We start from the raw sequence: 16,461 nt of genomic DNA, 5'->3' as shown, positions 1-16,461 counted from the left end.
TTAGACAAATTCTAATTGGAAGAAAATAATAGAAAAGATGAATAGCCACCAGCAGAAAATATTAAAGTAGATTTTCCATTCCTCCATATATTCAAACAGTGTCAAGGTGCATTTTCTAGATTGTCTGCGTTAACCAAACAAAAACTGTTAAAGCAAGTATAACTAGATGAAGTACATCAGCCTGGGAGATTAACGCAAACAAGCAAACAAAACAGGATACATGTTCTAATAGTCCTTCCTGGAGTGCTCAGGGAAGATAAAATCTAATGGATCTCTAATTACTGATGAGATGACATGTGTCACCTCATAGGAGCTTGCATTGGTGTGGAGTGAAAGATGGACATGGCATGGTGCCAGATTTTTAAATGACACAGTAAAGAGTTGGCATATTTTTTTGTAAAGGGCAGTCACGCCTCCAGTCTAGCAGGGTTCCTTGAAGGTGCTAATTAGCGTGTAGTTATCTGACTGGCACTTGAAAGTATATGAATCTCGGCAGTCTTGAGAATCCGAGACCAATCTCAGATACCTAATTTTCCTTGGATGAGAGATCCACTGCCTTTAATTTAGTTTCAATTTTTAGTGCTTTGGGGTTTCTGGTTTGGGGTTTGGGGTGTGTTTTTTTTTCCCCTGGAAACAACGATCTTAGACCATTTTGTTCTCCACAGAGTGCTTTAGGTTAAATATTAAAATTCACCTGACGGGTTGGTCCCTGTAACTGAATGCTCAGTCTCCCCTCAAGCCATTTAACACAAAACTTCTTGGTTAAATGGGGCCCTCTGAGCCCCTTGGCCTTCCTTCTGTAGTCTCAGTTGTATTGCATATGAAAAGATCTGTCTAATATCTTCCTTCTTTCACCTTCTCTTACCAGGGCCTTCCTGGCTTGCCTGGACCCCCAGGGCCCCCTGGACCTCCAGGACGTATAGTTTATATCAAAGGAGTAAGTACAACTGGGGATCAGTTGCTGGTCTATCTCTGTAGAAGAAATGTGCTGCTCTAGAAACAGTTTGCAAAGGGAAACATCAAAACTTGTTTCAGGCAACACAGTTTACAGTGGGTGACCTTGCTTGTGTGCGTAGGAAAAAATCTCTTAACCGGAGCCACTGTCATGTAAGAGTTTTGCCGCCCCACACACAGAGTGGGACCTGCTGACAGACCTGTGAGAGCTCAGCAAGCTGGGCTCTCCGCTTGGGAGGTGCTGATTTTTGTTTCCAGGCTTTCCCCCGTCACGTCTATTAGATCTACTTGGTGTGTTATCTGCTGTATTACACCTACGTTCATTAAAATAATTTCCCTTCCTGTTTTCAATAGACAGTTTTCCCAGTCTCTCCCAGACCTCATTGCAAAATGCCAGTAAGTCACACACAGAATCTGCTCTTAGCAAAATGCATGGCCATGACAGTACATAACCAAAGTAGCTATATATGTAACCACGGTAGCTTTGCAGCTTTTCTCCCCCTGCCTTCTGCTTTGCACCAGAGATGTGTTTTACCTAGTCTTCAAGATAACAGATTTTCAAGTGTTTAGATACCCAAAATTAGCCGTATATAAAATATATAACAGAACTAGAAACACTAGAACTTTTTGCTTAAAGCACTTTGATTACTTGGTTGCCCTAACACTTTTAATGCCTTTCAAAGCCCGTTTTTCCATAGTTTAAGAGTTGCTTTGGGGAGTTGAATGTTTATACATACATGTACACACATTTTTCAGATGTATATATAAATACTGGCTCCATGTTGTTACGTCTTTAGCGGTTTTCAATTTCCCTGTCCAAAATAAGACTTGTTATGTATTTCATTGTGGCATGAAAGGTGCATCAGAAAAGAAAGGTCATGTTCTTTATTTGACCCTCAAATGCAGTCCATTCACATATAAACATTTAGTATCTCAGGAATGGCAGGAGGTGAAGCTCTGCCCCTGCTTTCCAAAGGGAATGACAAAGCCCCCATTACCTTCAAAGGACCTGCAATTTTACACATAGTGTCAAAAGAAAGGAGATGGGGTTTATATTTTCAGAACACCCTGATGCAATTTTTGTTTAATGAATCATGGAAATTACGTCCTACAATGAACTGCGAACAGAGTTCAGTCCTGGAAGAACTTTCCCTAGGGCAATATTGTACTGTTAAGCCGTGGGTTATGTACTTGGAAAGGATTCTGTCTTTGAGAGCCACAGTTCTCCCCTGAATAGTGTGGTGTGTAGCATGGCTGTTCTACTTTTCTGTTAGACAGTATAGCTCAAAATAGTATTGTGCCCCCTCCTCCAATTTCCATTCCAGTTCTTTTTCACTTGTTTTAGAGAAGCAGCTCCTGACTTACACCGTACTAGATACATTGATACTCATCATCACCCTACCCTTACTGCTGAAGAAAGATGTATGCCAGCTTATGGATCTTTCTGTTAATTAATGATAAATAGTCCTTACTCTATGGTAATTCGACATTTCTACGGTTTTGGCCTACCACCTCCAGGCACCATCTTTTTACCTCTTTGAATTTCTCCCTTAAATCTTTCCATTCCCACAGTATAACATTCTTGTGTGTTAATCACATATGTCCATAATCACATATGGATTAGTCAGCCTCGCCTCTGAAACCTGACTGGACAAAGCCCTGAGCAACCTGATGTAGTTGACCCTGCTTTGGGCTAAACAATCTCCAGAGATGCCTTCCAACTTCAGCTCTCCTATGATTCTCTGTGGAATGATTCAAACAATACAAGCCTATTTTAGTTGAACTTCAGATAATAATAACAAGTCACTTTTCAAGAAGGTTACAATCAGTGAATAATAGCAGTAACTTTTATGTGCACAAGTAATAGAAACCTGTACTTACAAACACCTCTTTGTGCATCTGAGTATGCTGGATAGATTTGTCCTACATTTGTGAATAATCTCCTAAACCTATCCGAGTTTGTAGATAAGAAGTCTGCTGTACATGCCTACATAAATGAATATCGATAAAGAACTACAGACAACCCCACAAGTTTTCCTCATGTGAACTGAACTTCTGAAGTTAATGGAGCTATCCATGTGAGTAAGACTTCTAAGAGCTAACACTGCAGGATTAGCCAGATGCAGCACCTTCAATTTTTTTTCATACGCTTGCTTAGATTCATATAAATAGTACTAGGTAGTACTAAGATCTGTCCATTTCCAAGCACTGTGCCACATTTTAATTCCTGCACTGTCCCTATTTTGAAGACAGGCAGTAGAGGTAAGTAGCATGCCCACTGTTACAGGTGGCTGGTGTCAGAACAGGATAGACTAGAATAGCTTCTGCCTCCCAGTTGTGGTCTCACTGCATCTGGAGCATAGTTCAACATCAGACAGTAGGCATAGCCATGATCTGATGATAAATTTACAAACACAGTCTGTTATCTTACAGTCAAAAATCAAATCCTGCTTTCAAATGTAGTGATGTAAATTCAGAATTGTTCTTGGAGAATGAGTTTTCTGATGCTTCACTGGCATGACTGAGAGTAGGATTTGCTGATGCCTCCAAAATGCATGTTGTTACCCTCTTGCTGAAAGCATGTTGCATGTTAAAGAGAGCACAATCCTGAAAAAAGCCTGATCAGCTAATACTCAGACTTTGTCAAACTGGAGATAATCCCAGAGTGTTGTTATAATATTTACTGTGATAGTATGCAAATTTTCCAGGCTTTCCAGTCACACCAAGTAATGCACTTCCATTGGGTAATGTGTATGGATAATTTTTAATACATCTCTCTGTCTGTAGGTGAGCACTCCTTACCCTGGAAATCAAGAAGCTCTTAATGTCCATGGTGAGTAATTCTTTTCTTGTACCTTGGTTTAAATAAGCTTTTTTTTTTCTTTTTTTCTTAGTTAAGCTCTTTTTGCTTTTTCTTGACTATTGCATAACTAGGTTTATGGAGGGGAAAAAAAAGAAGAAAAAAAAAGGTGGTCTCTCTTCTTTTTCTGGTGAAACTGTAAGATCATATCTTGGTCCAGTCTCCATGTGTAGGCCAAAGAATAAATGAGCCTAGGTCTGCACTTTGAAGACTAAGATTTATAAATTGAGCAGTGCAACACAGTTTCTGCAAGATCTAATCTTAGAAGTCCTCTCTCGGAGCAGAGGTGCCACACATGGCTGTGCCAAATCATTACTCTCTGCTCTGGCAATGCTCCTAAGATGCAAATTCTAAAGTCCACCTGATACTACATCCCACCAAGCAACCAGGTGGTCTCATTCCTCCAGTGTTTGACTGATGGTGTCAAATCCACTTCCCTTTTGAGTGACTGATACCAAAAAACCTGAGCTTGTAAATCAGATCTCCCATCCTTTTGCTTGAAAGAAAATTATCACAGGCAAGGTCAACACATACTGGCTGCTGGAGTCCCAGAGAACATTGCTGAGGGAAAGAACCAAGCTATTAACAGTTATTTCTGTGAGGGGGGCTGAACTTCCTGGTGAGACAGAAGAAATGTTTCTCATGCCCTCCTTCACTAGGAAGGTGAGGCCTGTTGAAAAGAAAGTAATTTCTGGGCTTTGGGAGTAGCTAGGACAAAAACCTGACAGGCAGACAAAGAAGGAAGTAAGACTAGTGGGGAAGGAGGATGAGAAACTCCACACATGAGGACCCTGGGGAAATTGTCACAAGGCTGGAGAAGTTTTGTTAGTTTTCACTCCTTTTAATGGAAGGGGGCTTCAGGACAATAGGGGGTCAAATTTGTGGGGTACAATGATGCCCTGAGCTTTCTTTCTGAATCGTTACTGCTGAATGACTGACTCACCTCTTACAAGTGAAAGTCTAAGTCTTGTGCTTGGCAAACTGTCCACATTTCTTCAGGGCTATGTCCACAGAATTAAGTCCATAGAGCCTAGGACTGTCCAGTGCTGCTCCTAAATTCAAAGACTCCCAATTGCTTGTCTCCCCCTGCACGCAGGGACTCCAAAAGGTTTCTCTGTTCATATTTTTGTTTTTAACAAAGAATCCATGATCTAACAGAATAAATGCCCACAGAGAGCCCAAAGTTCTTGGTTCAAGGCATTTTCCTTAGTTCTAAGAGTTGAATCCAGGCTGATAAAGGACATTCTGTTCTTTTTAGGCTTTCAGCCTAGGTAAAAGCTTGAAAGTGAGGACTTTGACTGTGACAATTTTGTTCAAAACTTGTTGGTTTTATTCAATTAATCATTATAGATTCTTTTCTCTAAATGTATACTGATTCTCAACCCAAAGAGTAAATCCTAAAGTCACTCCAGCATGCATCTCTTCTTTCTTTGGTTTAAGGAGGAAAAGTCACCATTTACATACAGTTTTCACCCCATTTTAAGATTATTGTAATAGTCTGACCATTCCATTCTTGAGCTAGTACTCCACCAGATAAGCACAAAGTTGTCATTTACTGTGCACACCAGGCATTAAAATTAACGCAAGCCTGCGTCTGTGGTTCAGTGGTTTTGTCCTTCCTCAAAGACATCCTCCAAGGATGGATTCAGTTACATGCAGAGGGAAACAGGTAGCAGTGCTGCGCCAAAAAAATGGTGAATGCTGATTGAAATTGTGCTGCCTTGAGCAAATTGGCTCAAGTGTGGAAGTCCTTCAGTTCCAAGGGTAGCAGAAAGTTCTGTGACAGTTTTGCCCCTTCACAGCTTCTTGGAGCTGGAAAAAAAGTTTGGACATTAAAACAAAGTCCCAGAACATCCACAGGGAGCAGCCGTCAGTTTTCTTACAATCCAGTAGTACACAATGGAGAAGGAGGTCGTCTCAAGATCACGGAGGAAATGAATTCAGTGGTCTTCCGCCTCTTATTTAACTACTTATAATAAAAATTTATTCCTGCCTATTTATTATACTTTCAGAGTAATTCTGTGGAAAAAAGCAGTAGTGCAGCCTCTAATATACAGCCCGAACCTGTTTCCCAGTTCCCATGTTCTTAATTAAATCATTTGTTCCCATCACTGTGCAAAGGAGTCTGGAGAGTTTACAGTTTAATCAGATAAGTCAGAGCCTGCATGGCAAAAACAGTGCATGCAAAACAAGTTGAATAATGCAGCAGCAGTATATGTTTTATCAGCTCCGAATGGTGGGCTTTGGGGCTGTTTCTAGAGGAAGAGATGGCTACCTGGGGACCACTTCTCTAGTGTGGTCCAGAGAGTAGGCAGTGGGCTGGTATCAATAACTAGAAGAGCTCCTCTCCCTCATCAATGACTGAGACACTTGGAAAGACCAGGCCACCTTGGTCCAAATGGAAAAAGAAAGGAAGAGAAAGAAAAGAGTGCAAGGGGTCAGGATAAGGGGCAAGAGTGAACATAGTAAGTGGTAAAGTAAGATATCTTGAAGAAGAGAAAGTCAGAGCTTGCTTGTATAAGCTCTGTATTAGTCTCAATATTTTAAGATGACCTAAAATACTGGATGACTGGACTGGAAATCTGCCTGGAAAATAATTGAAGATGTCACAGTTGGACAGTTAGGGTTCAGCTGACAACTAGGAAAACTGTCTAACTGCAAACCTGAGAGACTGCGTGATTGGCCTCAGTGCAACATAAAATGAGGCCCCACTGTTCTGTCAATAGGCATTTGGACATGGGCTCACAGCTGGAGGCTGAGTCACCAGACACATCATGGGGAAACCCATGGGAGTATGACCAGCTTTCACCTCTCATGGCTGAAAATCGAAAGAGAAGGGTGGAGAGGAACTGTCTGGAAACTTCTGTTATAACATGGGGCTCTGAAAGGGAAGAAGTCCATCTCATTCTTCTGTATTTTTAGCCATTCTGCACAACTAGAAGAAGGAAAAATGCTGTAACTATTTTTCAAACTAAGGCTTTCTTACCAATAAAGTCTTTATTTATTTCTTACAAATAAAGTCTTATTTATAAGTGGCACCAGGTCATGGAACATGGACTGGGTACCCAAGCAAGAGATTGTTTCTCTGCTTGCACCAGTGAAATTCACAAATGTAACCAGATCAGGTTAGAAAAGAGCCAGTGTTCTTAGTGATCCACTGACTCTCAGCATAGATCACAACTGAACACAAGGGCTGAAGGTATCACGGGCAGGGAACCATTAAAAATTACTTCAAGAGACGTGTCTTGTATCGGCTTGTTATTGTACTCCAGCACCCTTCCTGCTCATAAATCAGAATAGGACCACCTCACCTTAAACTTGAAAAGGCATTTCTACCTGAAGGAAGTGGCTATAAGATGTTACTGTGGGAGAATGATGTTATTTTACATGAATGTTGCAAAGATATTAGCAACTACTCAGGCAGAAGAGAGAGAGAAATCAGACCTAAGAAGTCTAAATACTCACGGGTCATTTTACCCAGATATTTTATAGGATAAGATTACCATGAAAGTTGAATAATATCTGGGAAAATAGAAGGTTTATCCAGATGTATTTGGGTGCAATTCTACCCGTAGCTCATCTGGATGGAAAATTATGCTAAAAGCATTTCTGTTCTCAGAGAACATTTTCTTCATTATTAATGCTTTTATGATATGAAGGAGCAATAAACAATAACATTTTTGACATTCACAGCTGCAGATATTATCATTTATTGGTTTGTTTTGGACTCTGGAGACAGTAGAAGATGTGGTATCAAACACAGAGCCATAACTCATGAACTGTTTCTACACTTGCCCCAGTGAAATGCATAAATGCGGTGAGAACAAGTTTGTTCAGAGGGTCTTAGCTGGGTGGTTAGAGAAGGGAGAGTGAAAGATTGACTTGTAAGAGAGAGATTGTCTTCCACATGTTGGGGTTGATAAGAGAGAACAATCAGGCAGCCATGATCAGGCAATCATGAGGAGAGTGAGACGAGCATAGAGGGGCTGGAGCCAAGTGTCCCATATGTATGGAAAAGTCTGCTCTCACTTTCTGTGGTTTGGTTGTCACTGCTGTAGTCTCTGCTGTCTGCAAGTTCTCATGAATTTGTGATGCTTTTATGGCAGGTGCTAAAGCAAACAGAGATTCCTGGGAGCTGCACAGTTCAGCAGACTTAAAAGGAGAAAAGGGAGAAAGAGGTGCTCCAGGACCACCAGGTATACTAAATCTGATATGTCACTGACATCCTGTAAAGGAATACATGTTTAACTTAAAAAGCAATTCAGCAAAGTGCTTTGATACTTACCCCTGCAGCCTTACCTGCCTAAAGACTTACACCTAGGTTCCTTGCTGAACTGACACACAGAACAACAAAACCCATAATGTTATCAAAAATGTCTTCTGAAAAGAAGTATCTGTACTGCATATTTGTGAGTATTATGAATGTATTAAGTACAAGAATAGATATTCAAATGTAACTGGCTGGTCAGAGATTTTTTGAAATCTTAGAAGGACATCATGTCCACTTCCTGAGATATCATTTTGTTGTCAATCTTTTTGAGCCAATTGGGCTAAAATCCAATGCTTCCCATTTCAGGGTAACACACCTCTGCATTCTGAGTTCAAGGCAGTCATTTGTTGGTGACAGTCCCACTTTCAGTTTATTTCAACCAACTTTTTAGTATTCTATGCTTTATTTGTGATAATCATGAAAAGTCTGTGTGAACTAAAAATACCAATTCACTGGTGGTAGGAGCATCATAACAAATGTTCCTCACCAAAGATTTACTTTCCTGTATCAAAAAGTTGATATACATTGCTAATTCTTACACATTCAAAAATAGTTACAGAAACAAGCATCTATTTGAAAAGATTGCTATTACAAACTGTTTCTTTTCTATACATTTTTTGAAATCTCATATACCGAGATAAGGCTTTGGTCAGTGCCAGAAATCATTTGAAATAGAAGAAGCAGTATATCAAATTAATGTTGCTATACCATATTTATAATCTTTGTCCTCTAATGTGTTGATAATAAATACAAAACTACATCTATATGGATATTTCTGTCTTTGTTCCAAAGACGCAGTTCTGTTGACTGAAGATGATATTTTGGTTATTTTTAAGAGGACATCTGTCTGTTCTAATAAAATCTGTTTTCTTGTCTTGTCCTCATTAATTTTTATTCTGATCAATATCCAGTGCCTTAAAATAAGTAGTTAGTGCTTCCTAGTCATCAATAAACTTGTACAAAGAAGAAGCAAGAAGCATTCCTAAACAGAAATTAAGAAAATTTTCTCTTCTGTGCTGGTTTATCCACCATGAACATGTCTGTCCCCTCCCAGGTTCTGTATTTAATGCAAATTAATGTCCTATGAGTATTTTTGTCTATACCTGATGATTTCAGGTGCTTCAGAAGGAGAGGATTATGCTTATGATCTTCTTGTAAAACTGCAGCTAGGTGAAAGGATGGTGAAAATAACATGAGAATTCTGGTTAAACTGAAAACTGAATTCACTTTTCTCCTAAAATAACAGAGATTTATTCATTTGTTTGCCAACCAAATCCAAATAGATCGACTAGCTTCAATATTTTGTGAAGTTAAAATATGTTAACTAAGACCAGTTCTGTTGCTGCTCTAAAAAATATTCCTGTTTGGTTCTTGTTCGTTGATGTAGTTGCTAAAATATTCTTTCATACAAACCAATTCTCTAGGTCTCACAGATATCCACATAATCTTTGACAGTGAAAATTCACAAGCTAGAAGTTGCAGGATGGTGGAACATGATTAAAGTACAGGAGTTTTTCAAAACCTTCTCTGACGAACAGATGGCCGAAGCTCCTTCCACTACAATATCTGTTGAGTTCCAGCAACCAGAAAAGCTTTCTGAACTGTGGTACTTGTCCACGCAGTGGATTTATTTTTCCTTTTCACAAAATGTCTCCTCTCCAACCTTGCAAACAGGCTCTATTAATTGATACCATGCAAAAATATGAAGCCAACACAAAAAGTGGATAAATGGCAGGCTGCACTTTATTTAGCTACTCTGTATAGAGGCAGGTGTAGTAAGTATCCAGAGCATAGGTGCTGTGTTCCAACCACATGTGCAATGCTCCAGCACAACCCCGGTGTTTTTGGCTGGACGAACAGAGTCTGGAGCCTTGTAAGAAAACGCATTTAGAAGTAGAGGAGGAGACTTCACTGTATTACAGTCTCAGACCCAATTGCCTAATGTTGAAGATCTGCTAATCGAAAATGCAGTGTTTATTGCAGCATGCTGGCCCTTGATCATAGTCAACCCCCTTCCTTCCTGCGGGTCATTCCCCAAAAGGCCAACCTGTCATTCTGGACAAGTTTTCACACTCATCCAAATCTACCCTTTGGCCTGTTTGTTTGTCCTGAGACGTTCTTTTCTGTATGAAGAAGAAGTTCCACCATTTCCTCTGTGAATCCTGGAAGGAATGGAGCTAAAGGAAAATCAGTGAGGTGGCACAAGATGGCTTCTCGCTGGGCAAGTATTAATTCTGGTAATAATTGAGATCTGCTCCTCCAGGGGCTAAGTTAATTTCTAGATCAGATCCCAGATGTGAAAGCAGTGCAGCTTCCCATTTTCCAAAAGAAAGGTCACCAAAGTTCTGTGACTTTATGATTGTTGGGAAGGCATGATTTTGCCACATGCAAAGTGCTGTTAATCTGTTTCAGCAACATCTGAAAACAAACAGAAATGAAAATGTCTGGTCTACCAGCAGAAGCCACACAACAAAGTATGTTTCCCTCTGAGTAGTGTTAAGATTCCTAAAGGTCCTGCCAAAAATTGCCTACCAGCCCTCCACTGAATGTCTACAGAAGAGGACTGAACTAGGTTTGCCCATTGAGAAGCCATGTCAGGCAAACATCTCTGGCTGTGTATACTAGTAAACTAAACAGACCCAGGACACAGAGGACAATTGTCCTGCAGTTTAATTGTTCCCATGTTTCCTGGCCTGGATTCAGCCTACAAGTAACACTTTCCCAGACAACAGGATGGTCTGGGGGATAGCATAAGCCAGGGATCGGTGCAATAGGCTGGATGGATAAGTCTGTCATGCTTCGGGAGTGAGGAGGACAGTTTAGCTGTATGGATGGAAGCTGTGCCACTTTACCTCAGGGCTGAGGAACTTGTCTAATACAGTTTACCTACCAGTGTCAGTAGAGCCTACTGGTTCCCTACCACAGATTTTTGACTTCCACTTTGAGTAGTGACCTCCCTCTTCCTCATGTACCTTGCCCAGGCCTAGTCTTCTTGCTGGTCACCCTAGAAAGACCTCAGATATTGCCCAGTGTAGAGATTAATACTAAGCAACATCTGAGAAGGACACCTACCATTCCATTCCACCTGTCTGTTCCTCATCCCCTCACATGGATCAAGCAAATGACTGCAGCGAGCTATAATTGGCAGGGTTGGAATAAAATCAAAATAGCTGCCATAGCGGGAAGACATTTCTGTCCCAGAGTACAGATGCATACAATATCTACTTAACTTAATTGTATCTGAGATAGCATACTGAGATCTGAGTCTTATGGCTGGCATAGGGTTGGACCCAAAGATCTCAAAAATTAATCAGAACACATTTGAAGAAAATGCATCAAGCTGTTATGGGCAGCTGTAAAAAGTTTTTTTTCCAAGTGTATGCCAAACAAAGAATATTTGAAAGCTTTTTAGACTTTTTGTGCTGGCTTGACAGCTTTGGCTGACCACCATTGGCAGACAATACAACACAAGTGGTATAACCATTGGTACTGGTATTGGGTTTTTTGCTGCAGAAAAATGTCAAGAACAATTATTCTATGATCAGCAGCATGGCAGTAACACTCGTTCTTTCTCTTGTCAGTTATGGTACTGTCTTTGCATGAAGGATAACGCAACTACTGATGAGCCACCCCACTGCTGGCAAAACATAAGGAAAGCTTTTCTTTTACCTTGGTGTCCATCAAAAGGGTTAATTTGGATGCTTCTCTTTCACCCTCTACCCAGCTGCCATTTTTTCAGAAAACTGGGAATTTTTCATCTTTGAGCCTTCTTTGCTTTCAAATTTGTCTGAAATTCGCAATCAGAATCAGAAGTTATTAAGGTGGAGGAGTGACAGACAAGATAGGTCATATAAGCCTTGCTTTGTTAGGAAACCGAACTAAAAATATCTGTTAGATTTAAAGGTTAAAGTTATTATTGTAAATAATTTTCCTTTAAACTCCTAAACCAGTAATATCCAAAGCAGTGCTTTTAAAAAGAAAATTACAGATAATTATTGCACTTTATTGTATTTTCTTCATTTTTCAGGTCCACCTCTGCCTCCATCATATTTCAGCCACTTTATTAATAGCATAAAGGTAATTATATCCCATTTGTGTTTGAGTTCTGTTAAGCTTTTTTTAAAGTGTTCTTTACTATAAATTAAGCATAAAACAGTATAGCATGGTGAACTATACAAAACAGGTAAAAGCATCAGCAATTACAAATTATATAAATTTCTTAAACTCCAGCTGCATAGACAAGTTTATTACAAGTACAGAGATAGTAGATGTCAGTAGTATATAAAGATTACTTTTGAAAAAACTTTATTACTGAGGCTTTTTATGTTCCTGGTGGTATTAAAGTGAGTCATAATTCACTGTTACCTAACATAAGTTGGTATAAATTATCTGCCATAAATGAATGCTTTTGTTTCCATACCAGCACAGGTAAGAGACATCCATTACCTAAAGGGCTTCTAGACAAATTTAGCAAAAAAAAAAAGAAAAGGAGGGGGGGGGGGGGGGGGGGGGGAGAATCACTTCTGTGTAATACTATTTATCTTTTAAGCACACTGAATAAAATAAGTTAAAGTGATGGAAACTACTTTTCCTGGAATCTCTTACAAGAAAGTATACCCATACCTTGATGTGTTTGGTCTCTCTCTGTTCCATTATTCTCCTGACTGCTTCAAGTATCAAAAATGAATACCAATGCAATATTATTTTAAATGTTTTTAAGTGAAGAAGGCTCTTTTTCAGTAGAAGATCTGGAAAAATTGAATCAAGTTATCATTTAATGATGCCGCCAAAAGCAGTGTACTGTTGGTTTCCTTGAAGGACTCTCAGTGCCATCTGGTTTTCAGGTTTTGTTTCTGCTTGGCTGAGTGCACCTGAGTTATTCCTATGACATAAAGTGCCCCATGCATGCATGGCAGAGCTGGTATGGCTTCTTTGATCTGATAGAGTAGTGTCTGTAGCTTTACAGCTTTAGCTACAAAGAACTCATTTTTCATCTAGTCCTTCATCCCTGCAAAATGGCATGCCATACAGGAAGCTTTATAGTCCTGTTTACTGGGAAACTAAAAAGAAGAAAAGTCAGATGAGGAGCTATACATAGCCATCCCTACTGGCTTTCTGCAGCTACCTGCCATTCTTGCTTTGCCCTTTGCCTCTCCTATTCACAGGTTTATTTCTCAGAAAGGTGAAACAAAGTAGACCAAAAAAAGTTGAAGGAAAAAAAAAAGCAGACAAACAGAAGGAAATATTGTGAGGAGGAACCTACAATTGCTGTGGGTCATTTTGCACAGAGAGATAATGACCTAGTATTTAAATGCTTCTTCTCACCTATCATTCTGTTCCCCAAACTAACTGATAATCAACGATGAAGGACAGGAGAAGAGATGCAGTTCAAAGTGTCTACAATTTTGTGTGGTGTCTCTTCTACTATACTGGTACACACCCCTGCCCTTCTCTCTCATCCTATGCACAGTAATCTTCACTTTGCCACATACTTTTAAATATCTGTCCATTCCATGTCAATCTTGCTTTGCTTTTTCCTTGATGAAGGAAAAAGCAGAAAGCCAGGTTTTTATGCTTCCTCTGATTCTCTCTGTGCCTCCAGCTACAGCACAGCACAAGGTTTTGCTGGGTAGAATAGCAGGAAACAACAATAGAGGCATTTTCTCTGCCTCCACCTAACCCCACCTACCCTAGCCTCCGCCCTGAGAGAGCCTTGCAGCCTCAATAGAGAAAGCATTCCATTTCATTCCATATCACTGAAGAAGGAAGTGATGTCAAAAAGATTTTAAGCAGATGCTTTTCTTTATTGAGCTCAGAGATTTCATGTAACTTTAAAAGATCAGTGCATAGAGTTCTGATCTCACTTCAGCTCAATGGTTTAAAATATAATCTCTTTAAAGGGTGAAAAAGGAGACAACGGGGTCACTGGTGTAAAAGGAGAAAAAGGAGAACCAAATGGAGGTTTTTTCCTGACAGGACCTCCTGGACCGCCTGGAAGACCAGGATTAGTTGTAAGTCACGCAAGTTGTAGAATAGGAATATTTATGGCTACCCATTGTTTTAATTTAGAAGGCACTTAAAAAGAGACAAACATCAAGATGATGCTAAGAACTATATAAAAACTCATATGCTAACCATTAGGTGAATACAAGAGTTGCATTAGGCATAAACACAGACACTTCATTGTTGTGCATAGAATTAATTTGCTGTGAAAAATTGACGTAATGTTATGCTCAGCTATCTAATACAACTACATCAGTATGTAGATTCATGTTATTAATAGCATTACAAATCAGGGCAGTATATATAACTTGTGACACTACTACTTATATCCCCATAAAGGCCAAAATAGGCTATATAAAGTTAGACAGAGGCTGACTTGAAAATTATTTGCCATCTAAATAATTAATCTTACTTTCTATTCCAGTAATCCAAAAACATGAATGAAAAGTCCAGTGTGTACCCCCCTGGATCATTCCTATAAAATTCAGCCACTGTCTAATCTCTACCTAGTTGTTTTATCTTCTGGTAATTGCCACCACTGCTGCTTTGGAATCAAATGCACTAATTATTTGGAAACTAGTTTATCCCTGGGATCTGGCAACAAATGTGTGCATTGCATTACTCTGTTGTCATGTTCTTTGCCAAGGAGCATGAATGGGTGGGTCACCGCTGAGGACGAAGTGTTAGGTTAGCAAGCCCACCTTCAAAAACCCCCCTGGCACTATTCCACGTTGCTGAGAACCATCTCCCTGTTTAGAAACTGTTCCACTGGCAAGAAGGAGTTGGATGGCACAGCTGAGATCCATCAGAGACTGAGCTCTCCTAGTCCAGGGTCCAAAAACTGCTCCATGTATGCAGGCCAGTTTGAGCACAGAGAGCGCAAGCCCTCCTCATTCAGGCTGAGGATGCACTGCTAAACTGGAAACGTAGAAAGTTGGAGCCTTTTTAATCTGGAAGACTGGCAGCTGGAGAGCTTAAGGGATATGAGCTGACATTTGATCACAGGAGGGAGAAGACAACATTCGTCATGAGATATACACCCTGCATAGACACACTTTATGTTAAAGCTTTCCACTATGTACCTTCAGACAAACTCTTATTTATGAGCACACCAAAGCGAGTAGTCTCAGCACGAGCAGAGTTGAGATCCGGGACTTTGAGAGTACTGTCAAAAGTTTTGCAGATATCAGCTACTCAGGAGCAGGTGCGAGAACTTTCACAAAGCTTTCTGAAACTTAAATTCTCGAATTCAGTTTAGTATATGGTCAAATTTTTCATTTCCATTAATATCCATGCCTCCTTGAAGAAAATTACATACAGACTCGTGTCTAAACAGTGGTGTGGTGGCAGGCCTTCAGAAAATGTTGCCACCAGAGATGAAGGGCCTGCAGCAGTGAAACTGATACATTTGAAGAAATACTTTTTATCACTGATAGGGACCAAAAGGGGATTCAGTTGTCGGACCCAGAGGACCTCCGGGGTTACCTGGCCTACCCGGCTTACCAGGTTATGGAAAAATTGGACCTCCTGGCCCACCAGGCCCACCAGGACCCCCTGCAATATATGGCTCAGGTGAGAGGGTGTGATCTTGCTTTTCACTGTATACGCGAGTGCACAGGCATGCGCCCACCCCCCTCCCCAACCCCTCCCACACACTGCCACTCCCAGAGGACCTCCGGGGTTACCTGGCCTACCCGGCTTACCAGGTTATGGAAAAATTGGACCTCCTGGCCCACCAGGCCCACCAGGACCCCCTGCAATATATGGCTCAGGTGAGAGGGTGTGATCTTGCTTTTCACTGTATACGCGAGTGCACAGGCATGCGCCCACCCCCCTCCCCAACCCCTCCCACACACTGCCACTCCTTTATGTACATGTTCTTCCATCTGCCTACCCACTCTGCACACCTGAATCAGTTGCTCCCCTCTCTCCTCCTACCCTCTACTGATTTCTCCTGGGGGGTGAGTTGGAACTGGAAGCACAAAAGGAACAGTTTCTCTGCAAAGAGTTTTCACTGACTAGTGCCATGGGAGTGCTATTGCATGAAAAATCTTACTGTGGCTGTGGCTGGGAGGAAGTCTGCATAACAGAGACAGCCTGCCTTGAGAGCTTCACAAAACCTATCAAATTGAGCAGTTGGCTGAACTTGGGAAGATGTTCATGTGGGCCAAAAAGCTCTTCTTGTGGTGAATGAAGTTAAATCCAGTTGGTGGCCGGTCACAGGTGGTGTTCCCCAGGGCTCAGTATTGGGGCCAGTTCTGTTTAATATCTTTATCAGTGATCTGGACGAGGGGATCGAGTGTACCCTCAGTAAGTTTGCAGATGACACCAAGTTGGGCAGGAGTGTTGATCTGCTCGAGGGTAGGAAGGCTCT

The 16,461-nt window shown here is 40.7% G+C and overlaps 1 protein-coding gene across 1 annotated transcript in view; it reads left to right on the top strand.

The window, feature by feature from the left end:
- The window catches only part of COL15A1 (collagen, type XV, alpha 1), a 70,682-nt gene that overhangs the window by 42,622 nt on the left and 11,599 nt on the right, over window positions 1–16,461 (top strand). The window contains exons 19-25 of the mRNA XM_009324497.1: window positions 869–937; window positions 1,309–1,350; window positions 3,742–3,787; window positions 7,921–8,010; window positions 12,112–12,161; window positions 13,985–14,095; window positions 15,524–15,659. Coding sequence (XP_009322772.1) covers window positions 869–937; window positions 1,309–1,350; window positions 3,742–3,787; window positions 7,921–8,010; window positions 12,112–12,161; window positions 13,985–14,095; window positions 15,524–15,659 — 544 coding nt within the window. The remainder of the gene's footprint in view (window positions 1–868; window positions 938–1,308; window positions 1,351–3,741; window positions 3,788–7,920; window positions 8,011–12,111; window positions 12,162–13,984; window positions 14,096–15,523; window positions 15,660–16,461) is intronic.

The sequence above is a fragment of the Pygoscelis adeliae genome, unplaced genomic scaffold (assembly GCF_000699105.1).
Source record: "Pygoscelis adeliae isolate BGI_AS28 unplaced genomic scaffold, ASM69910v1 Scaffold95, whole genome shotgun sequence".
Taxonomy (NCBI): Eukaryota; Metazoa; Chordata; class Aves; order Sphenisciformes; family Spheniscidae; genus Pygoscelis; species Pygoscelis adeliae.
Note: the sequence above shows the minus strand (reverse complement) of the source record. Positions and strands in the feature narration are given on the sequence as shown.